We start from the raw sequence: 23,152 nt of genomic DNA, 5'->3' as shown, positions 1-23,152 counted from the left end.
ACAGATGGAGAGACACAGCAAGTGAGAACGAGAGTGGATAGAAAGAGAGGAAGTGAATGATAGATAGTGAGGGGAAAGAAATCGAGTGAGAACCAGGTGGATAGAGAGAGACAGAGGATGAATAGACAGATAGGGAGAGACAGTGAGTAAGAACCAGATTGGATAGAGAGAAAAAAATATATAGAAAGGGAGAGTGAGCTAGTGAGAATGAGGGTGGATAGACAGGGAAAGACACAGTGAGCGAGAATGAGTTGATAGACAAACAGGAAGAGGGAGAAGGAAAGAGGGAGAAAAAGCAAGTGAGAAAGAGGGTGGACGGAGGGTGGATAGATTGGGGGAGAAGGGAGAGATAGGAAGGAAGAAAACCACACAGAGAAGCGTGTGAGACAGTGAGGGGGGAGAGACAGACTGACAGACCTAAGAGAGACACTGATGTGGACAGAAAGGGACAGAGGAGACACACACAGACAAAGGGAGAGACATAAGTTCTATAAAGAAGGTGCCAGATGTAGTGCGTTTGTGCATAATACTGGTATAGACTCATGTATGTGAATGTCACAGATCCCTTCACATGCTTTTCTATAAATCCACACGTAGCTTCTGTAGCGTGTAATGTGAAGGTAGACGGGTCAGACACATGAAAGATACGCCTGCATCTTCCACATTAGGTGTAGACCCTTACACCAGCTCTATGGCTTAAAGATGGGTGCATATGTGACTGCAATGCTAGTGTTCTGTAAGGGACAATAGGCAGCTCTGTTTCGTATGGAGCGTGTTCCCACCAGGCACCTATATAAGTGCCAGCTATAAATGAGTCATTTTAGACGTGGCTTGGTTCAAGTCAAAGCAAAGTTTGAAAGAAATGGGGGGGGGGATGTGAAGGGTGAGTGCAGAGGCAGACAGACAGCATCAGCATTGGACAGACGTACAAAGAGAGACAGCACCTGCATAAGACAAACAGAGAGAAAAAAACAGCTCTGGCATGGGACAGACAGGAAAGAGAGAGAAAGCACCAACATGGGACAGACTTAAAGAGAGACAGCACCTGCCTGGTGGTTCTACACAGAGAACAAAATAATCCATAAGGAAGGACCCCCCCCCCCCCCCGAACAAACTAGGTAAACCAAAGAAGGACACATGAACCTGAAAGAACAAATACAATTTTATTATAAACAAAAATAACATAAAATCATATCATATATGAGCGCCATCTACTGGGCCGACCCCTGAGGAAGGCTTCTCTACAGAAGCCGAAACATGGACCGTGCTGGGTCCATAAAATTCACAAGACTTGGACTTTACATATATGATCTTATGCTATTTATGCTGATAATAAAATTGTATTTGTTCCTTCAGGTTGATGCAGGGCTGGGAATTCTGTAGAGACGATGCGTACAACTCCTGGTGGGAGACCGCTCACTGGCAAAGGACTGGCATTATGATTGCTGCCTGGGTGTGTGGTGGGGGGGTTTAGTAGAATAGAAAGAGAGAACCCAAGGAACCACAAAAGTAGCTAAAAAGATAGACACAGTGAGGGAGAGAGTCTGACCCCTGGCCAGGGTCTCTGTCTAACATGTGCTTTCTTCCCCTCTAGAGGGAGGGTATTTCCAAACTGGAAGAGAAGACGTACCAGCTGGACTCTGCCAGTAAGTGCTGGGGCTGGAGCTGTGCTGGGTGGGATGAGGGGGGAGGGGTAATAGAGAGGGTCTCTCTGATCTGAGTACAGTGTAAAAAAGACTTGAAGCAGTTCAGAGAACCATGACGAGAGCGGTATGGCGTTTGCGGTACAAGAAGTACAAGGAGTGACTTCATGACCTGAAGTTGTATGCCCTGGAGGAAAGGAGAAACAGGAGGCATATGACACAGGCATCAAATCTTGGAGAGGTATTAATGTATAAATAAACCTTTTCCAGGGGAGGGAAGGTGGTAGAACTAGAGGATATGAATTTACTGATTCAGGAATAATAATATCAGGAAGTACTTTTTCACGGCAAGTGTCCAAAATGCCTTCCCAGTGGAGATGAAAATGGTAGCAGAATTCAAAAATGTGCATAAAGAATGACATGGCAACAGAATTTGTCTCCGTCTCTGTGGATAACCGTGGGAAAGAATCCCATGTCATTCTTTAGTGTCTATCTCAACCTCAGTCATTCTCCACCAGCATTCTTCAGCGCAAAGCTTGAGAGTCAGTGGCTGGGCCGATTCAGACTCTGATTCTTCCCGCTCTCTTTAAAGAGTAGTAAGATTCCAGAACCCCAAATAGTAGCAACATTCCAGAATCTCAAAGAGTAAGCACGATTCCAGAACTCCAAAGAGTAGCAACATTCCAGAATCTCAAAGAGTACACAAGATTCCAGAACCCCAAACAGTAGCAACATTCCAGAATCTCAAAGAGTACGCAAGATTCCGGAACCCCAAATTGTAGCAACATTCCAGAACCTCAAAGAGTACACAAGATTCCAGAACCCCAAACAGTAGCAACATTCCAGAATCTCAAAGAGTACGCAAGATTCCGGAACCCCAAATTGTAGCAATATTCTAGAACCACAAAGACTAAGCAAAATTCCGGAACCCCAAAGAGTAGCAATAGTCTAGAACCTCAAAGAGTACGCAACATTCCGGAACCCCAAATAGTAACAACATTCCAGAATCTCAAAGAGTAAGCATGATTCCAGAACCCCAAATAGTAGCAATATTCTAGAACCTCAAAGAGTACGCAAGATTCCAGAACCTCAAACAGTAGCAACATTCCAGAACCTCAAAGAGTATGCAAGATTCTGGAACCCCAAATAGTAGCACAGGGACTGAATTTGTCCCCTTCTCCGTCTCTGAGAATAACCATGGGAAACCATTCCATGTCATTCTTTAGTGTCCATCTCAACCTCAGTCCTTCTACACCAGCATTCTTCAATGCAAGGCTTGAGGGTCTGTGGCTGGGCCCATTCATACTCTGATTTTTATGTGAGCCAAGTATAGGACAGTCAAGCCATTGTGACATCACTGATGAGGTTGGCTCTTAGGCATTGGTGGAATGAGGCATTATGACATCACAATCTCTGCTCTGGGATACCAGAGACTGTCATTCTTTAGTGACTATCTCAACCTCAGTCCTTCTACACCAGCATTCTTCAATGCAAGGCTTGAGGGTCAGTGGCTGGGCCCATTCAGACTCGGATTCTTCCCTCTCTCCTTAAAGGATGACACAGGGATGGTTTTCACTGCGGGATAAACACAAAAGAATCCTGTATGGGAAGCATGGAACCAAACAAGCTTAGTGATGACTAGATGACAATGGCAGTAATTGAGAAGCAAAACCAGTGCTGGGCAGACTTCTGCGGTCCATGCCCTGATTGTGGCTGAACAGATAGGCCAGTGCCCGGGTCTGTGCCCTGAAAATGGCAAGGAAAACTCGGGTCTTTATCTGCCATCATCTACTATGTTACAATGCTAGTCCTATATTGGCCACTCTCACATTCTTTATCTTTATTAAAAATTTGATGAGTCAAATTAACAAATTAATGGAAAATCATATAGCAATATCATATGATACGGTATTATTTGGAATGATGATGAGGAAAAATAGTCAAATTTCACCAGAAAATAACAAGCTTTTATTAATAATGACAGGGGTTGCCATTCAACATATAACCAATAATTGGAAGAATTATAATAACCTAAATTATACATTTTGGTGGAATACAATATGTCACATATTTAAAATGGAAAGAACAATAGCAATACAAAGAGGGACATATACTAAATTCATAAAAATATGGGGGCCATTGACAAAATACTGCAATGAATAAATATTAAGATTTCTCTTCTTCTTTTCTTCTTTTAAGTATAATTTTTATGACGCACATAGAGGGGGGGTAATAAAAATAATATTTACATAATATGTTATAATATGTTATACAATATGTATGAATGAAAAATAATAAAAGGGTGGGGGGAGGGAGAGGGGATATAAATATATTTAGAATATGATGTATTAGATATAAAAATGATATTGTGTATTTATCAATTGTAATTTAATATTTTGTACATTTTATGTAAAATTTGAAAATTAAAAATATTATATTAAAGTAATAAAAGGGTGGGGGGAGGGAGAGGGGAAAAATCAAATTTAGATATATAATGTATTAGATATAAAAGTGATACTATGTATTTATCAATTGTATTTTAATATTTTGTACACTTTATGTAAAATTTGAAAATAAAAAATAATGGGAAAAAAAAAAAAAATTTGATGAGTCGCCAAACTATGGCATCGCTAAATCTCAGCGATATACCATAATAAAAAAATTATAATTCATTAATCAGAAAGGAATTCCAAAATTAAAAGTGAAGCTTTCTCTTTCCTGTTCTGCTTGCTATAGTAATGTTCTATAGACGTTATTCTTATTTATTCAATTTTCTTTACCGTTCTCCCCAGGGAGCTCAGAACGGTTTATATGAATTTATTCAGGTACTCAAGCATTTTCCCTGTCTGTCCTGGTGGGTTCACACTCTATCTAATATACCTGGGGCAAAGGGGGGATTAGGTGACTTGCCTAGGGTCAGAAGGAGCAGCGTAGGATTGAACCCACAACCTCAGGGTGCCGAGGAAGTAGCTTTAACCACGGCGCCACCCTAGAAATCAAAATGTTCTAAAAGTGAACCAAGTACAGTGCCCCCCCGGTCATTCGCGGTCGGCGATTCACGTTCCCGGTCATTCGAGGTATTTTCCGACCGCAAATGACCGAGCGGGAGAGGGCAGCCGGAGAAGCAGGAGAGGGCGGCCGGAGCGCCGGCGAGTGAAGGAAATCACTCGCGGTTTGCTCCGACCGCCTCTTCCTGCACTAAAGTCGAGCCTCACCAATCAGAAGCTGCTTTGACACGCAGCTCCTGATTGGTGAGGCCTGACTTTAGTGCAGGAAGAGGCGGTTGGAGCATACCGCGAGTGATTTTTACTTCACTCGCCGGCGCTCCGGCCGCTCTCTCCTGCCTCTCCCGCTGCCCTCTCCAGTCTCCCTCACGAAAAACCGTACTCATGGTTTTTCAAAATTCGCGAGGGGAAGTACTGTGTAGGACAGTCAAGCCATTGTGACATCACTGATGAAGTTGGCTCTCATTGGTGGAATGAGGCATTATGACATCACAATACCAGAGGCTAAAACTTTTCACACCATTTATTCAATGTTCTATATTGTTCTCTCAGGGGAGCTCAGGACAGTTTACATGAATTTATTCAGGGACTCTAGTATTTTTCCCTAATGTATCTGGGGGCAATGGGGGGGGGGATTAAGTGACTTGCCCAGGGTCATAAGGAGCAGCATGAGTTTGAACCCCCAACCTGTGCACCCACACTGCCCTAGTTTGACTCTCTTTCTTTACGTTCACAGTTTCCAGTGGTCGATCTCTGCAGATCGCAGGGGAGATTCCTTCCAACCTAATCCCGGACGGCGATTTCAGCATGAGTGTCCGAATCAGCGGTGAGCGTCAGCTCTCTGGCTTTCTCCTCCCCCCCCCTAGATTCAGATTCAAGACAATTTCTGGCCCTGGGAATTTGTTCAGGTGCTGCTCAGGCAAAAACAAAGCCGTGGAAAGAAAGAATTACAGACAGGACAGAAAAGAAGGCAGGTCCCGGTGCTATTCGGTGTCACCTTCTGTCAGATCAAGGTTCTGGCATGGCGGCAGGAGATGACGGATTTTGAAGTTCTAGCTATTCGGTTTTTTCATTTTCCAAATGGAGTTTTTCTTGCTCGTTCTTATGTGGAAACTCTTTAGGACAGATATTCAGGCGACAGTGACGAGCGATTTTTTTAAGTCACAGGCAGCTTTACATCAGGATAATGCCGGACTTAACCCTATAAGTGCCAACTCTGAACCTGGGCTGCCCACAGAACAGTCAGCCTTAGGTTTAGTGGTCTGTGGTCCAGCCTCTCTTCTTCCCTAACCCCTTTGGAGATATCCAGCATCTCTCCTTCCCTTCCTTCAAGGCAGCACATTTGGTGGGTGACACTGACAAGGCAGTCAGGCCCAGATTCTGCTTGAATCACTCTTTCTTTCCCGAAGGATGAATACTTGAATTTCGTTATCTTGCATGTATTACCCCCCAAGTCCAGTTTATATGAGTTTGAAGTTGAGGCTGGCCTGCCACATAAAATTCAACCCAGTAAAACATTTTCCTTCTCTTTCACTCCTTCTGGTGCTGGTCCCTGACCCCCAACTCGAAACCCCTGACTGCAGCTGACAGTGCACTGGAGACAGTTAATAATAGCCTTTCTGCGGACGGGGTCAGCCGCCTGATCCGTGTGCCAACCGGCTGCGCAGAGCAGACCATGATATACATGGCACCCGGTGTCTATGCCATGAAATACCTGGACGAAACCGAGCAGTGGATCAGTCTGAACCCAGAGCGGAAGATCGAGGCACGAAAAACTATGGAATCAGGTAGGTTTTGTGGTGCATGCATGCGCATACACTCACCCATACAGAGTGACATGTCCATGCTACACACACACATGCACACGGTGGCATGTCCGTACTACACGCACACACATACATGCACAAGGTGGCATGTCTGTACTACACACACACACATACACACGGTGACATGTCCGTACTACACGCACACACATACACACGGTGACATGTCCGTACTACACGCACACACATACACGTACACGGTGACATGCCGTACTACACGCACACACATACACGTACACGGTGGCATGTCCATACTACATGCACACACATACATGGTGGCATGTTTGTATTTCACACACACACACACACACACACACAGTGACATGTCCGTACTACATGCACACACATACACGTACACGGTGACATGTCCGTACTACACACATACACATACATGGTGGCATGTTTATACTTCACACACACACACACACACACACACACACGATGACATGTCCGTACTACACACATACACATACATGGTGGCATGATTGTACTTCACACGCACACGGTGGCATGTCCGTACTACACACATACACATACATGGTGGCATGATTGTACTTCACACGCACACGGTGACATGTCCGTACTACACACATACATACATGCATACGGTGACATGTCTGTGCTCTGTTTCAGGTTATACCAGGATCTTAACGTTCCAGAAGGCAGACGGCTCATATGGAGCCTGGATCCACACCCCTAGCAGCACCTGGTGGGTATCTGCCCCTTGGCTTCAGATTATGCATTTAGGCCCAGATTCTTTAGCTCTGCATGCCTCGCCAATCTAGTTACCTAAATTAATAATTCAATTAGGCTTAATTGGCATTGTTAATTGAAAAGCAATTAAAGAATAGCTTGGAAGGTGACTAATATGGCAATCACCTACCGGTTCAACGGAGACGTCTACTCCAGAAAGTAGGTGCGGCTAGGGGTGAATTCTGGCTGGATTTTGGGCACCTGACTTAGGCACTAAGGTTTAGATTAGATTAGATTAGATTTAGGCGAAGAAAATCCTGGCATAGGTTTCAACACCTACCAGCACCCAGCGGTTAGACAATTGCGCTCCTCGGCACCTAGAAGCTAAGCGCCATTTATATGAGGGATCTTCAAAAGGTTGCCACACTTTTATATTTGTAGACACTATTTATTAACTCCTCCCCCTCCTCCTTTTACTAAGCCATAGCGTGGCTTTTAGCGTTGGCCACGGCGGTAACAGCTCCGAAGGTCATGGGAATTCTGCGGCTGACGCTAAAAACCACGCTACAGTTTTCTAACAAGGGGAGAAAATGCCTAAAATAACACTTTTTGAGTAAAAAGTGAAAGTACGGTAACTACAATGTCTTCATGAAAAATCGCAACCAGCTTCAGCTTCATCTCCGCTTTAAAGTGGTCCAGCTCATCTAACCAGTTCGAACATAGGCACCTCCTAGCCAACTTTCTCGAGCTGTGGCTCGAGGCACCTGGAAGTGCGCGGATTTCGCCGTGATGACATCACACCCATGCGTGACATTATCGTGTCGATGTCCACATGTGTGTGAAGGCCCTCCAGGTGGGCCCTGAGACGCCAGAGAGAAGGCTAGGTCTGGCGCCCACTGATTGCCTACAGGGCGTGCCCCTTGCCACGAGAGGCGCGTCCTATATCAGTCAGCTGGCGCCTCTCCTCCTCCCCAGCGCACCGCGGCACACCTGAAATCTCAGGAGACAGACAGTTTGAGATACACGGTTATAGGCTCTATTCACCGAACAGCAACTTTGAAGATGAAATGATCCGCTGTTTGCATGACGAGCTTTGCGAGAGCAAAATCCTGTTCCCAGTTTGGCTCTTTCATTCGATGTAATGAGGAATTGTCATGAACATCTCCCGTCTAGAAGCATCAAATGTAACTAGGTAAAAGCAGTACAAATTGGCAAAATTATTACTTTAGTAAAAGTAACAAATGGTATCCTGTACTTCTTGGCAAGTAAAAGTATCAACACTTTTACTTAAGTACAGTAATTAATTACATTTGCTTGGTCAGTATACAACTCTGATGATTCATTGTGGTTTGGGGTTAATCATGGACCCCCAGATCCCTGTCTCTCTCTCTCCATGTTAAAAGCCCCATTTCGTTGACTTTTCCGAAGATGTGTGGCAGGCAGGCTTACTAGGAGAATCGACCACTCTGCTTCACTCTGCCTTCCCAAGGTTGCCTCTGACATCCATACAGTGTGTGCAAGAAATTCCTCATATCCTGTGGCCCTCGAAGATGCCTCGGCGGCCTCTGTCCCTGCATTTAGAAGCCAAATGTTTAGAGATGGATGAGAGATGTTAAGCCCCTGCTACTCATAATCCCTCCCTGGGATCGATCGCTTCAATCACTCCCTGTCTGTTGCCGCTAACACACTGTGACCCTCTTATGAGCCCAGGGTCTTAACGCTTTCTCTTCTTTTCCTCTAGGCTGACAGCTTTTGTGGCAAAGGTGCTGTCCCTCTGCCGGGAGTATATGAATGTGGATGACGATCATATTAAGAAAGCGGTAACCTTCCTGCTGTCTAATCAGAAACCCACCGGAGAGTTCTATGACCCCCACCCGGTGTACCACAGGGAGATGCAGGCAAGTCCCCAACTTCCCCCATCTCAAACCCCCTCACCTCACTTCCTGCCCCATCTCATTACCCCCCCCATCCAGCAGCTCGCCTCGCCTTACTCCCTACTCTCTGTATAGGTCCCACTGTTGTATTACAGGGAGATACAGGTGAGTCCCGGCCTTCCATTTCTCTCCCAGGCTCCTTCTTTTCTCTCAGCCTGAACGTCTCACATGAAAATATAGGGGTGTCTCTATCCACCTCTGTCTCCTAGGCTCTGGTGATCTTTGATGTGAATCTGTTTGTGTTTCTCTGTGTCTTTTTAGGGGGGTGTTGGAGGCCTTGAAGGGGATGTGACCCTCACAGCGTTCGTGACCATAGCTCTGCACCACGCCCTCCCTGTCCACAAGGAAGACCCTGGCGCCCTGGTATAGAAATCCTGTACCCTGCCCGTGGCTCTCTCGCTCTCTCTCTTTCCCCCAGTCCATGAGTTTTTATCTCAATGTCTGTTTGCCTCTGTCTCTCACTCCCTGTCTCTTCCAATTAGAGTTACCACCTGGCTCCAGATTCACCCAACAGGGTTGATCCAGTCCTGGGTTTTACCCCATTGCATGCAGAGTTCTGTAGCCTTGCTTTATCTTTGGAAAATCAGAACTACAAGCCCCTGCATGCAACGGGGCAAAATCTGGACTGGATCAACCCTGTCAGTTGAATCTGGAACCAGTTGGCAACCAAACTTGCAATTTCTGTGTGTGTGTGTGTGTGTGTTTCCTGTCTGTCTGTCTCTCTTTGTTTCCCTTTGTCTCGCTCTCCGTCTCTCATAGTCTTTCTATGTATGTGTCTGTTTCTGTCTTCCTGGGTCCATGTGTATGTGCATCTTTCTCCCTGTGACTTTCTCTTTCTCTCTCGTTGTCCGCATTTCGCTATCTGGGTTTTTTTTTTCCTCTATCTTAGTCTTTCTCCCTTTCTCACCAGTCTCCCCCTTCTCTTTTGCTCTCAGAGAAAAAGCATTAAGGATGCCACAGCTTTTCTTCAGCAGCGCCTGCTCGGGCTCTTCCGCCCGTACGCCATCGCTATCTCCGCGTACGCCCTGTCCCTGGCATCGCACGACCCTGCTGCCAAAGAAGAGGCACGCAGCATACTGATGACGTACGCCACAGAGATCGCAGGTCAGATGCAGCACCACCCTGAGTTCTAATCCCCAGCTCTGGCATTAAATTTGTACGACTGAGCTGTGGCAGAATTACTTTATCTCCCCAGACCTGTGCTACTGATTCTGTTTAATGTTGAGAGTAATGAATGTAAAAGACCCTTGTTTGGGTTTTTTTCAGTTACTTGTGTTTTTCCTGGCTAGGTCCATTCAGAGAAATTTGTCAGATTTTAGGATCCCACTGAAAATTCACGAAAGGTTTTCGGGTACAACGTTACCTGTTTTGTCAATAAACTGTACGCTGATGGCTGCCTCCTTTCTCTCTGTCCATCCCTAGACCAGAATGTTTTGTACTGGGACTCCGAGAGTAAACTCAGGTTGGAGGAGGAGCAAAAGAAGGATCGCGTCCCCAGCGCCAGCGCCATCTCTGTGGAGGCCACGTCCTACGCACTGATGTTCATGCTCCAGAGAAACGACATAGCTGCGGCCAACAGGATCGTCAGGTGGCTGACGGAGGAACAGAACTATGGCGGCGGCTTGAAATCCACGCAGGTATCGGCTCCACACCTGTTGATCGTAGCTCAGGAGCAAGAGGGTCACTTAGACCGAGCAGGGAAAACTCAGCTTCAGGGGAGGGTGGGATGGAAATTATGCCACCCGTATGTTCCGTCAGGATGAATGTTGTGCCAAGCTTGGGCCTCAGATGCTACAGAACCATGAAGATGAAAGGGGTGCCGCTGAGGCTGATGGGATGACGGTGAGGGCGATGGGTATATCTGAAATAAAAACATAAAAATTGCTATATTGGGAATAGACCAAAGGTACATCAAGCCCAAAATCCTGTTTCCAACAGTGGTCAATCCAGGTCCCAAGTCCCAGAAACCCAAAAAGCAGCAACATTCCAGAGCTGAGATTGTGATGTCATAAAGCCTCATTCCACCAATGCCTAAGAGCCAATCTCAGCAATGATGTCACAATGGCTCGAACATAAGAGTTGCCATACTGGGACAGAATGAACGTCCATCAAACCCAGTATCCTGTTTCCAACAGTGGTCAATCCAGGTCCCAAGTCCCAGAAACCCAAAAAGCAGCAACATTCCAGAGCTGAGATTGTGATGTCATAAAGCCTCATTCCACCAATGCCTAAGAGCCAATCTCAGCAATGATGTCACAATGGCTCGAACATAAGAGTTGCCATACTGGGACAGAATGAACGTCCATCAAACCCAGTATCCTGTTTCCAACAGTGGTCAATCCAGGTCCCAAGTCCCAGAAACCCAAAAAGCAGCAACATTCCAGAGCTGAGATTGTGATGTCATAAAGCCTCATTCCACCAATGCCTAAGAGCCAGCCTCAGCAGTAATGTCACAATGGCTTGATTGTCCTGTACCTGGATCACATAAGAACATAAGAGTTGCCATACTGGGACAGAATGAACGTCCATCAAGCCCAGTATCCTTTTTCCATCAGTGGCCAACCAAGCTCACAAGTACCTGGCAAGGTCCCAAAGATTAAAATTGATTTTATACTGCTTATCCTAGGAATAAGCAGTCAATCTCCCCAAGATCATCTTGATAATGGCTTATGGACTTTCCTTTTAGGAAGTTATCCAATTTTTTTTTTTTTTTAATCCCTGCTATGCTAACTGCTTTCATCACATTCTCTGGTGACAAATTCCAAAGTTTAATTGCATGGTGATCAATGGTGGATTACTGCTTTGAACATTGGCTAATGCCAGTTAACTTCTGGACTCTAACCTGAAGTCTTGCAAACCCCTTCTGTCCCACCCCCACCCCCCTCCAATGAGCAAGATCCCTCCTCCAAGGTCCATATGTATTCCCCCCCTCCACTCAGCTCCACCTTGGGCCTTCATAAAGTCCGTGGTTGTCTGGTGGGGGTGAAGGTGGGAAGGAGCAACCCCACTCACTCCTGCCCCCAGTGGCTGCCACATGGAAATGACAAGACTCAAAGTACTCCAAAGCTGCATCTTGTTCTGGAGGGGGATTATAATTGGGGGAGCAGCTATTCAGCTGCATAAAACCTTATTAATCAGTTGGAACTTACATATAAAAATTTAGTCCTGGATAAGAACTTAAGAATAGCCTTACTAGGTCAGACCAATGGTCCATCAAACCCAGTAGCCCGTTCTCAAGGTGGCCAATCCAGGCCACTTGTATTCAGTGACAGTGCCTGGACATAGCCTGACATTGAATGTTCAAAGCTAATTCTGCCCACAGTGGGCATGCTAAATATTTAACCCAATATATTTCTTATCGTATCTTTATTAAAACTTGATATACCGCTGGGTGGCCAGTAGAGCATCACAACAATTTACAAAAAAAAGCAAAACACTATCATAGTGGTCAACATCATTATAAACTAATATAGTATATAAAATCTTACAAAACACAATCATAACTCTGAAGACAAATAGTGAAAAAAGAAGAGAAAGCATCATATGGTTAGCACAAAGCAAGAGACGTTGATTAACGGCCCAGAAATTGTGAAACAAGTGAGTTGATCTTTACTGGAGACAAGTCGATGGGTTCAATGACGACAAGTCGATGGGCTCAATGACAGCAAGTCTATGGGCTCAATGGCGACACGTTGATGGACTCAATGACAGCAAGTCGATGGGCTCAATGGCGACACGTTGATGGATTCAATGACATCAAATTGATGGGCTCAATGACGGCAAGTCAATGGGCTCATTGGCGACACGTTGATGGGCTCAATGACGTCCAAGGTCTGTTTCCACCTGGAGATGCTTTCTATGTTCCTTTCTATCCTTATCTTGGTCTACATTTCTCTGGTTTTAGATGACCTTCTGGGGTCCCTTCCAGCCCCCTCTTGCAGTGATTCTCTGACAGTGGGTTTGTATGTGATATTACAATAGTTACGAAGATGAGTATGGATTCAGGATGAAGGTGATGGGGAGATTGTTTGGACCTCAATGATGGTGATTGCATCCTTGATGCCAATGTAGAAGTCAAGTTTGACTTCATGACCTACCTAATAATGACTCTGTGTTGGAACTGTGGGTGAGGGGATGAAGAGGTGGGTGAGCATGCTGGAGAATGCCCCGGAGTTAACATTGCAAACCCTTTCCTCAGGACACGGTGGTGGCTCTGGAGGCCCTCTCTCAATACTGGATCAATACATTCACCAATGAGGCGGTGAACTTGGGGATCACCATCAGATCTCCAGGGCGGCAGACCGAGAAGAAAATTCAACTGCAGAGGTCCACTAATCAGGTCCAAGAGGAACTCCAGGTGAGGGTAGAGCCTACTAGATCCTCTTCCTTTGGGGGGTCTGCCTCAGCCTCCTCTCCCCCCTCATACAGAGAGGAGCATCTCAAAATCTTTTTATAATTCTAGAGAAGGACAGTGCCCCTTCCACATAGTAACATGCTTGTGAAGAACTTCATGAAATATTGCTTGTACGTGCTTGGAAGGTACCAGGGTTAAGCAGCTGGTACACTGGATTATGATTCAGGGGAAGTGTTGGGTCAGGAGCTGAAGACTCAGCACTATGAGTGATCTCAGATGAGTCACTGTGTCTCCCTATGCTTCAGTTCTAATCCCCAGTTCAGACACTCAATCTGCGCAATCTTGGGGCGAGGGCCTTTGTCTCCCTGTGCCTCAGTTCTAAACCCCAGCTCTGCCACCGACTCTGCTCGTGAGTCACTCTATTTGGGACCCGGTTGATAACACGGCGTATGTCTTAATTAGGCTTTCCCAGTCACCAGAACAAATTATTGTTACCGATTTGGGACACTAATTGATTTGTCTTTTCTAGTTTGGCTTGGGCAATTCTCTGCACGTGGATGTGAACGGCCAAGGCAAAGGCACGCTAACGGTGAGTGTAAGCTCCAGATTGGTCGACTCCAGGGCAGAGTTCTGACCATTACTTTATGGGTCTTATGCTGTGATGCCTTTAGAAATCATTAGTAAGAAAATAGAAACAGAGCACAATGAAGGCCGATAAAGACCTGGTAGTCTGTCCAGTGGGGATCCTACGCACTTGTTCCAAACTTTCTTGAATTCAGATTCAGTCTTCGTTTCTATCACATCAACCAGAGGCCAATCCACTAATTCACCACCCTTTCTGTGAAGACGTATTTCCTTAGGTTACTTCTGAGTCTTTTAGTAAAGGGGGAGTGGGGGTGGGGGGATGGTCCACCCCGGGCACTGTCTTGGCGGAGGCGCCAGCTCGTGTCCTCCCCTCCGCCCCATGCTCCTTCCCTGCCCCCTCCCACTACCGTGCGCCCCTTCCTTTGTACCGCTGTAACGTTCATGGTATGAGCAGTAAACCCAACCTGCTACTCGTGCCAGCGTTGGCTCCTCCTCCGACGTCACTTCCTGGACCTGCACCTAGGAAGTGACATCGGAGGAAGAGCCGACGCTGGTTGCAAGCAGCAGGTTGGGGTTGCTGCTGGCCCTGGGAAATGTTGAAGAGGGATGGGGGAGGGGCGCCAGTGCCCCGGGCACCTCTCGCCCTCGCTATGCCACCGTGTCACCTTTCGCCTCCATCCTCTGCCCCCTCATTCCAGTGCTTCAATTGAAAGACTCGCCTCTTATGGAGGTATTTGATGTCGCCCACCTTTCATCCAAAGTATACATGTTGAGATCTTTAAATCTGTTCCCATGCTCTCTGCGATAATGCCAATCGGAAAATCCGGACCCCCTAGACCAGGGGTTTCAAAGTCTCTCCTCGAGGGCCGCAATCCAGTCGGGTTTTCAGGATTTCCCCAATGAATATGCATGAGATCTATTTGCATGCACTGCTTTCAATGCATATTCATTGGGGAAACCCGACTGGATTGCGGCCCTCGAGGAGGGACTTTGACACCCCTGGTCTAGGGGGTTTGGATTTTTCGATTGGAAAATCTGGCAACCCTATCTCACCAGAGACTTATACAGAGGCATTATCACTTCCTTTTTCCTGCTGGCCATTCCTCTCCTAGAGCTATTTCCAAACTGCACGTCTGTGGGAGCCAGTCGGTCAACTGCCTTGGGCCTCGATACTCTAAGGGCCTCAACAGCTGTCTAAAGCTGAAGGCGACACAGCCTACTGGTGGGCTTTGGGGGGCCTGAATATGTCTAAAGTCGCCCTTGTTGGTCTTGGAAAGCCTAACTGGCACCTCCGTGTATCCCTCCTCAGCTTTCTTAGAAAATAGTGCCTCCAGGGTGTCACCGTCAGGGAGAGCTGGATCCCATAGGTTCTGCTGTTATGCAACCCTAGTCATGAAGGCTGAGTGAAAGTAGCAGGTCACTGAGGTCCTGAAGCCCAGAGGATGGAATTTCCCCCAGTCCTGGCACTTCCTCTTTATCTAAAAATGAACCTTCTCCTTCCTGTTTCAGATTCTGAAGCTGTACAGGGTGCTGCAGGTGGAAAATAATACCTGTCAGCATTTAAAACTGGAGGTTGATGTCAGTGGTGAGGTCAAATACACCAGTAAGTGCTTTACCAGTGACACTGCTCCCTTTCCCAATATATCCCAGTAATATTACACACCATCCCAATATACGCCAATAACACTGCTTCCTTTCCCAGTCTATCCCAGGAACATTAAATATCCTCCCAATATACCCCAGCAACACTGCTTCCTTCCCCATTATATCCTAGTAACATTACACATCCTCCCAATATACCCCAGTAACACCACTGCCCTTTCTGGTATTCACCATTAACTCTCAAATCACGTGTCTAATTTCTCAGAGGAGATTGAGGAGGATTATAATTACGATTACGGAGAGGAGTCTGCAGATGAGCCATTGCCACGCATTCAATGGTATGACCTGCGCAGGCAGCGCCGGAGCACGCAGAAACCAGAGAAAACCAAGGAGAAAAGCATCTTCTACACTGTCTGTCTCTCGTAAGTAACATATCCCTTATGGTTACTGTTATACACGCACTCAATGTGGAAACGATGAGACCCAGAAGAATTCTTAACTTAATGAAATGTGAAAGAACAATTTGTTTAAGAAATAATAAGTTAAGAATTCTTTTGGGTCTCATCGTTTCCACATTGAGTGCGTGTATAACAGTATATTAGCATGTGGAGTCTGCTCCCATTTTATGGAATATAGTTGCTATAACCTTATGGTTACTGTGTCATGAGTAACAGCTGTCTCTCCTAAAGTATCTTCTACTCCTTCTGTCTCTTGTGCCCCCTAGTGGCCATCTCTCATAAGTATCACATGTCCCATAGACCTACACCATCTCTTCTGACTAACATGTACCCCCTAGTGGCCAATCTCTCATAAGTATCACATCTCCTATATCATTTCTTGTGACTAACATGTACCCCCTAGAGCAGTGGTTCCCAACCCTGTCCTGGAGGAACACCAAGCCAATCGGGTTTTCAGGCTAGCCCTAATGAATATGCATGAAGCAAATTTGCATGCCTATCACTTCCATCATATGCAAATCTCTCTCATGCATATTCATTAGGGCTAGCCTGAAAACCCGATTGGCCTGGTGTTCCTCCAGGACAGGGTTGGGAATCACTGCCCTAGAGGCCATCTCTCATAAATATCACATCTCCTACCCCATCTCTTGTGACTAACATGTGCCCCCTAGTGGCCATCTCTCATAAGTAGCACATCTCCTACATCATCTCTTGTGACTAATATGTGCCCCCTAGTGGCCATCTCTCATAAGTAGCACATCTCCTACATCATCTCTTGTGAGTAATGCGCCTCCTAAGTGCCCAAATCTGATGAGTAATGTGCTATTGACATTAGTCTCCTGTCTCTCCCATGTAGCCGTGATACACAGGTGAAGCTCTCTGGCATGGCAATTGTAGACATCACCATGCTGAGTGGTTTTGAGCCTAGCTTCGACGACCTGAACCGGGTAAGAGGCAAACCATTCCCCTTTTCTCATGTACCTCTGTGTTTCCTCTCTCCCCTCCCCCCCCCCCCGATCATGTTCTCTGCCTCCCAGCACATAGAGGGATTCTCACTTTGTCCTTTCTCCTCGTTCTCAGCTGAAGGATCTTTCTGATCGATATATCAGTCACTACGAATACCAGTACGGGAGGCTCCTGCTGTACTTTGACAAGGTGAGCGATGCACGCCTAACGCAGACAGATCTCACTGCATACATTATAAGGAATCACAAATTAGAAATAGAAATGTGCAGATAAACTGACCACAATGCAAGACAAAAAAATAAAAAAGCATTTCCACCTGTACTGTGCAAAATCCAAAGATACTGGGAAACATTTCCCAGAGCTGAAAGAGAAAATCAAAAGCATTCCTCAAAAGAAAGAGCAGGGAAAACTCCATCTGAGGGAAGAGAAAAAACAGCAACTGGAACACTTGGGAGCACATTTTAGTCACAAGAGATGGTGTAGGAGATGTCCACTAGGGGGTGAATTTTAGTCACAAGCGATGGTGTAGGAGATGGCCACTAGGGGGGGCGCATTATAGTCACAAGAGATGGTGTAGGACAGTGGTTCTCAACCCTATCCAGGAGGACCACCAAGTCAATCTTGTTTTCAGGCTAGCCCTAATGAATATGCATGAAGCAGATTTGCATGCCTGTCACTTCCAGTATATGCAAATCTTTTTCATGCATATTCATTAGGGCTAGCCTGAAAACCCAATTGGCCTGGTGGTCCTCCAGTACTGGGGTGGAAAACACTGGTGTAGGAGATGTGATGTTTACGAGAGATGGCCACTGGGGAGCACAAGAGACAGAAATAGTAGAAGATAGAGAATGACACGGTGACAAAATTCATCACTGTTCCCGTCCCCGCGGATAACCGCAGTAAACCATCTTCATGTCATTCTTTATGGAGAGAGGGAAGAATCAGAGTATGAATGGCCACAACCACTGACCCGCAAGCTTTGCTTTGAAGAATGCTGGTATAGAAGGACTGAGGCTGAAATAGACGCTAAAAAATGACATGGGATTATTTCCCGCGGTTATCCGCGGGGACGGGGACGGTAATTAATTTTGTCACTGTGTCATTCTCTAGAACAGTGTCAACTCAGGGTCAACAAAATCTTTCTTAGCTGAGGAACAGGTGCTGGTGCCACTCAGCCTCGTCTTGGGTCAGATCACAGTTCTGGCTTGGTGGCAGAAGATGACACCTAAAAGCACCTGTCTCTGACATATCTTCTAGAGCAGTGATTCCCAACCCTGTCCTGGAGGAACACCAGGCCAATCGGGTTTTCAGGCTAGCCCTAATGAATATGCATGAAGCAAATTTGCATGCCTATCACTTCCATCATATGCAAATCTCTCTCATGCATATTCATTAGGGCTAGCCTGAAAACCCGATTGGCCTGGTGTTCCTCCAGGACAGGATTGGGAATCACTGCTCTAGATCACAGTTCTGGCTTGGTGGCAGAAGATGACACCTAAAAGCACCTGTCTCTGACATATCTTCTAGAGTCTAGAAGATATGTCAGAGACAGGTGCTTTTAGGTGTCATCTTCTGCCACCAAGCCAGAACTGTGATCTGACCCAAGACGAGGCTGAGTGGCACCAGCACCTGTTCCTCAGCTAAGAAAGATTTTGTTGACCCTGAGATACGGGGAGAAAATGACAGTGGGTGAGAGGCAATCAGGTTCTTCCTCAGGGCAGGAGGAGGTGGTGGTGGAATATCTCAAGTTATGATGGTCCAGGTGACTCTCCCCAGGCCCCTTTCCCTCTCCTAATTGGATGCTGGGCCTGTGTCTCTCCTCCCTCTGGCTCCAGGTTCCAGTGGAGCGAGATTGTGTCTCCTTCGAAGCAGTCCAGAAGGTGCCCATAGGCCTCATCCAGCCGGCTTCAGCCACCCTCTATGACTTCTATGATCCAGGTGAGTGGTCTAGATTGTTCATCCTGGCGTGGTCGTGGGTAATGTATCGTTTTCCCCCTTTAAGGGACAATTAACATCCTCATGGGCTACACATTTCCTGTGGCACTTGTATACCACTTTCTCTGCATGGTTTACACAATCAAAGCGGTTTACATATTTTAGGTACTTATTTTGTACCTGGGGCGATGAAGGGTTAAGTGACTTGCCCAGAGCCACAAGGAGTTGCAGTGGGAATTGAACTCGCAACCTCAGGGTGCTGAGGTAGCTCCTCTAATCACTAGACCAGTGGTTCCCAAACCTGTCCTGGGGGACCCCTAGCCAGTCAGGTTTTCAAGATATCCCTAATGAATATGCATGAGAGAGATTTGCATACCTGTCACTTCCATTATATGCAAATCTCTCTCATGCATATTCATTAGGGATATCTTGAAAACCTGACTGGCTGGGGGTCCCCTAGGACAGCTTTGGGAACCACTGCACTAGACCAATCCTCAAGGGGCAGCTAGAGAGAACCAGTGAAGCCAGGGTTCAAAAACGTGATCTTGGGCAAATCACTTAGCATGCATGTGATGTCATCACCTCACACCTGCACGTGTGCAGATGCCCTCCCGATGCGACTCCGACAACGGGTCGAGGGGGCGGAGCTGGGCAGAACAGGGTGTGACTTGTGCAGAAGGGGGCGGGGCTGGTTGGAACTGGGTGGGGCTGGGGGGCGGGGCCTTGAGTACAGATTGTACAATTGTAAAATCTGGTAACCCTACCTTTAAGAGTAATGATTCCTGCAGATTGTATATTGTTGTGGTGATACGGCTGCGTGTATGAATGCCTGTTAATTTCTGTCCACAGACCAGAAGTGCTCTGTGTCCTATAATGCCCCATCTAAGAGTAACCTGGTCAGTGCTCTGTGTTCGGAGGAGGTGTGCCAGTGTGCTGAAGGTAAGTAAGAGCCTTTGCCCCTGTGGACAGGGGGGGGGGAGGCAGAGGCTATGCTCTACGTCCCATTGATGTACCTAAGTGTGTGTGGGAGGGGGAGGGAGGGACCTCACATCTGTCCCTTCCTGCAGGGTCATTATATTGTCTGCTCTCTGGGGAAGGGACTCCGCTGAATGCCCCACCTCATGGGGTGCTGTGGGGAAGGGGTCGACCTTGGAAATCAAGCATTTTAGCCTTCCACATAATCTAGTATAGCTTTTTCTTTGCCGAAGGCCCCTGCCCACGCAAGAGGAAGACAGTGGAAATTAATGAGAAGGACACGGACCCGCGACTGCACCACGCCTGCTACAGCCCCCGGGTTAAATATGGTAAGGAGCAGCATGCGAGCAGCGTTTTCCCATGCCTGAGCCGCCATGCTTTTGTTTCACATCATCCTCTGTTGTCTGCCGGCAGGGTACAAGGTGATGGTGATGGCATCGGCAGAGAAGGACGCTTTCATAGTGTATGAGGGGCATATCAACACGGTCCTTCAGTACAGTATGTACCCACTGTCAAGACAAAGCACACACGTGCCCGGTTAATCTCACACCGAGTGCCATCTGGGGCCAGGGCTAGCTGGGAAGTGTCTGACCTCAGACAGAGGAGTCCCAGGAGGAGTTACACACACAAAAACTCACAAACACTTTTTTCTTTCATGTACAAAGGTTTAAAAACACACACCACACACAAATACACACACCACACACCACACTCCCCCCCACAAATACACACACCACACACCACACACACACACCCCACAAATACACACACCACACACCACACACACACACACCACACACACACCACACACACACACACCACATACCACACACACACACCACACACACCACACCCCCCCCACAAATACACACACCACACACCACACTCACACACCACACACACACCACACCACACACCACACACACACACCACACCACACACCACACCACACACCACACCACACACCACACACACCACACACACCACACACCACACACCACACACACACACACCACACACACAATACAGGTACAAGATCCTTTATCCAAAATTCTTGGGACCAGGCATATTTTGGTTTTTTGGAACATTTTGGATTTTGAAATGGTAATATTAAGTCAGAAAAAGACAGACCGTAAGACCATAAAATTGCCTCCAAACCTTTTTTTAAAAATTTCAAAATAAGGCAAACTAACACCTCAAACACAAATGAATGGTCAAATTTCAGTTTATGGAATTTCAGATAAAGGATCTTGTACCTGTATCTCATAAAACCACACATACAAACATCATAAACCCAACAAGGTAGCGCTGCGATGTGGCTCCGATGTAATCTGTTTCTCTCCTCTGTCTGTGCTTCAGCGAAAGATGAAACGGTGACAGAAGGAGCCACCCGACACTTTATTAAGCGCAAAGCCTGCAAGATGGATCTAGAGACGGGGAAGGAGTATCTGATCATGGGAGAGGATGGGAACACGTACGACCCCAGTGGCAAGTGAGTACAGCGACACACCTGCCCAGGTTCCTGCACACTAAGCTTTGGATGTGTTTCATTCTGCTCTTGGTTCTGAGCTTCCTCACTTTAGAAATAGAGTCCAAAGCCCGGGATGGGTTTTGTTCCTTCTCTGCTTGCTCTCAGGCTCCTTTATCTTAGTTCACTCCCAGGCTCCTTCACTCCAGCAACAGAAAACAAAACTGGAGATTTCCTTCCCTCTCTACCCCTCCACATGCTTCCAGTTTATTACAATTGGCAACAGAGTCCAAAGCTCCAGATGTAGTTCATTCTTTTCTGCTTCCTTGCTCTTTTCCAGGCTCCTGCACGGCAGCAACTGAATCCAAAGCTCAGGATGTGTTTAAGTCCCTCTGTGCTCCCTTGTATCCTGCCAAGCTCTTTCACTGAATTAACAGAAAACGAAGCTGAGGGTGTTTCACTCTCTGTAACCCCTTGATTTCTTCTGGGTTATTGCAATTTGGCAACAGAATCCAAAGCTCAGGATGTGTTTCATTCCTTTCTGCTCCCTTGCTTGCTTCTTAGTTCCTGCACTGCGACAATGGAATCCAAAGCTCAGGATGCGTTTCATTCCTTTCTGCTCCCTTGCTTGCTTCTAAGTTCCTGCACTGCGACAATGGAATCCAAAGCTCAGGATGCATTTCATTCCTTTCTGCTCCCTTGCTTGCTTCTAAGTTCCTGCACTGCGACAATGGAATCCAAAGCTCAGGATGCGTTTCATTCCTTTCTGCTCCCTTGCTTGCTTCTAAGTTCTTGCACTGTGGCACTGGAATCCAAAGCTCAGGATGCGTTTCATTCCTTTCTGCTCCCTTGCTTGCTTCTAAGTTCCTGCACTGCGGCAATGGAATCCAAAGCTCAGGATGCGTTTCATTCCCTTCTGCTCCCTTGCTTGCTTCCAAGTTCCTGCACTGCGACAATGGAATCCAAAGCTCAGGATGTTTCTTTCCCTCCCTGCCCCTCCTGTCTCCTGTAGGCTGCAGTACCTCTTAGAGTCTACCTCATGGGTTGAGGAACTGCTGGATGAGAAGAAATGCAAGATCACCCGCAATCGAAATGTGTGTCTCCAGGCCAAGGAATTCATGGAGAGCTACCAGAGTAATGGCTGCATGGTGTGAATCCCAGAGGCACCCTCTCTCCCTTTTCTCTCATAAGCCTTTGGTCTCTGCTCTGTGTTTCGTCTGAATAATAAAATACATGATATGATTCAGCCTTTGCTTTCATAAGTAGAAAATTATATGCCACTAGGAAAGAAGCAGTCAATGCTTTTATTTCTTCTCACATAGACAAAAATTCCTTTCTACAATCCTGTGTAACTTTTTGATATATCCAGATCCTCTGTCCACAAAAAGTCAGTTGTGATATCTGGACATGTCCCGTTGTCACCCTATAACCCAACTCCTTGACTCCCCCATACTCCCCAGCCATTACCACAAAAACACACTGACTACAATTGTTGGTAATTAGCCGCAGCTCAATTTATTAATCATAACAATTAACATAATATAATTTCAATTATAACATTAATTAACTTAAACTCCCAGAGCTCCTCCCGAGCTACCCATAAAATTCAGTGGGTCCCAACTCAGCAAGGGTCAGAGGGGTGGCATGTCCCTCATGCCCCATTATCCGGGTCACCTGACCCACCAGGCACGGCACCCCGCCGGCCCACCGC

General features: G+C 46.6%; 1 protein-coding gene across 1 annotated transcript in view; it reads left to right on the top strand.

The window, feature by feature from the left end:
* The window catches only part of LOC117346863 (complement C4-like), a 55,029-nt gene extending 32,342 nt beyond the window's left edge, over positions 1-22,687 (top strand). Inside the window, exons 22-41 of the mRNA XM_033917032.1 lie at positions 1,595-1,646; positions 5,385-5,474; positions 6,232-6,435; positions 7,105-7,180; positions 8,906-9,062; positions 9,360-9,461; positions 10,034-10,202; positions 10,521-10,735; positions 13,297-13,455; positions 13,982-14,041; positions 15,547-15,640; positions 15,905-16,061; positions 16,954-17,044; positions 17,178-17,252; positions 18,899-19,001; positions 19,848-19,937; positions 20,207-20,302; positions 20,388-20,471; positions 21,333-21,465; positions 22,454-22,687. Coding sequence (XP_033772923.1) covers positions 1,595-1,646; positions 5,385-5,474; positions 6,232-6,435; positions 7,105-7,180; positions 8,906-9,062; positions 9,360-9,461; positions 10,034-10,202; positions 10,521-10,735; positions 13,297-13,455; positions 13,982-14,041; positions 15,547-15,640; positions 15,905-16,061; positions 16,954-17,044; positions 17,178-17,252; positions 18,899-19,001; positions 19,848-19,937; positions 20,207-20,302; positions 20,388-20,471; positions 21,333-21,465; positions 22,454-22,595 — 2,349 coding nt within the window. The 3' untranslated portion in view covers positions 22,596-22,687. The remainder of the gene's footprint in view (positions 1-1,594; positions 1,647-5,384; positions 5,475-6,231; positions 6,436-7,104; positions 7,181-8,905; positions 9,063-9,359; positions 9,462-10,033; positions 10,203-10,520; positions 10,736-13,296; positions 13,456-13,981; positions 14,042-15,546; positions 15,641-15,904; positions 16,062-16,953; positions 17,045-17,177; positions 17,253-18,898; positions 19,002-19,847; positions 19,938-20,206; positions 20,303-20,387; positions 20,472-21,332; positions 21,466-22,453) is intronic.
* Positions 22,688-23,152: the final 465 nt, after the last annotated feature.

Source organism: Geotrypetes seraphini, chromosome 12 (genome assembly GCF_902459505.1).
Source record: "Geotrypetes seraphini chromosome 12, aGeoSer1.1, whole genome shotgun sequence".
Lineage (NCBI taxonomy): Eukaryota > Metazoa > Chordata > Amphibia > Gymnophiona > Dermophiidae > Geotrypetes > Geotrypetes seraphini.
The sequence above is the reverse complement of the archived record's forward strand: the minus strand, read 5'-3'. Positions and strand labels throughout refer to the sequence as shown.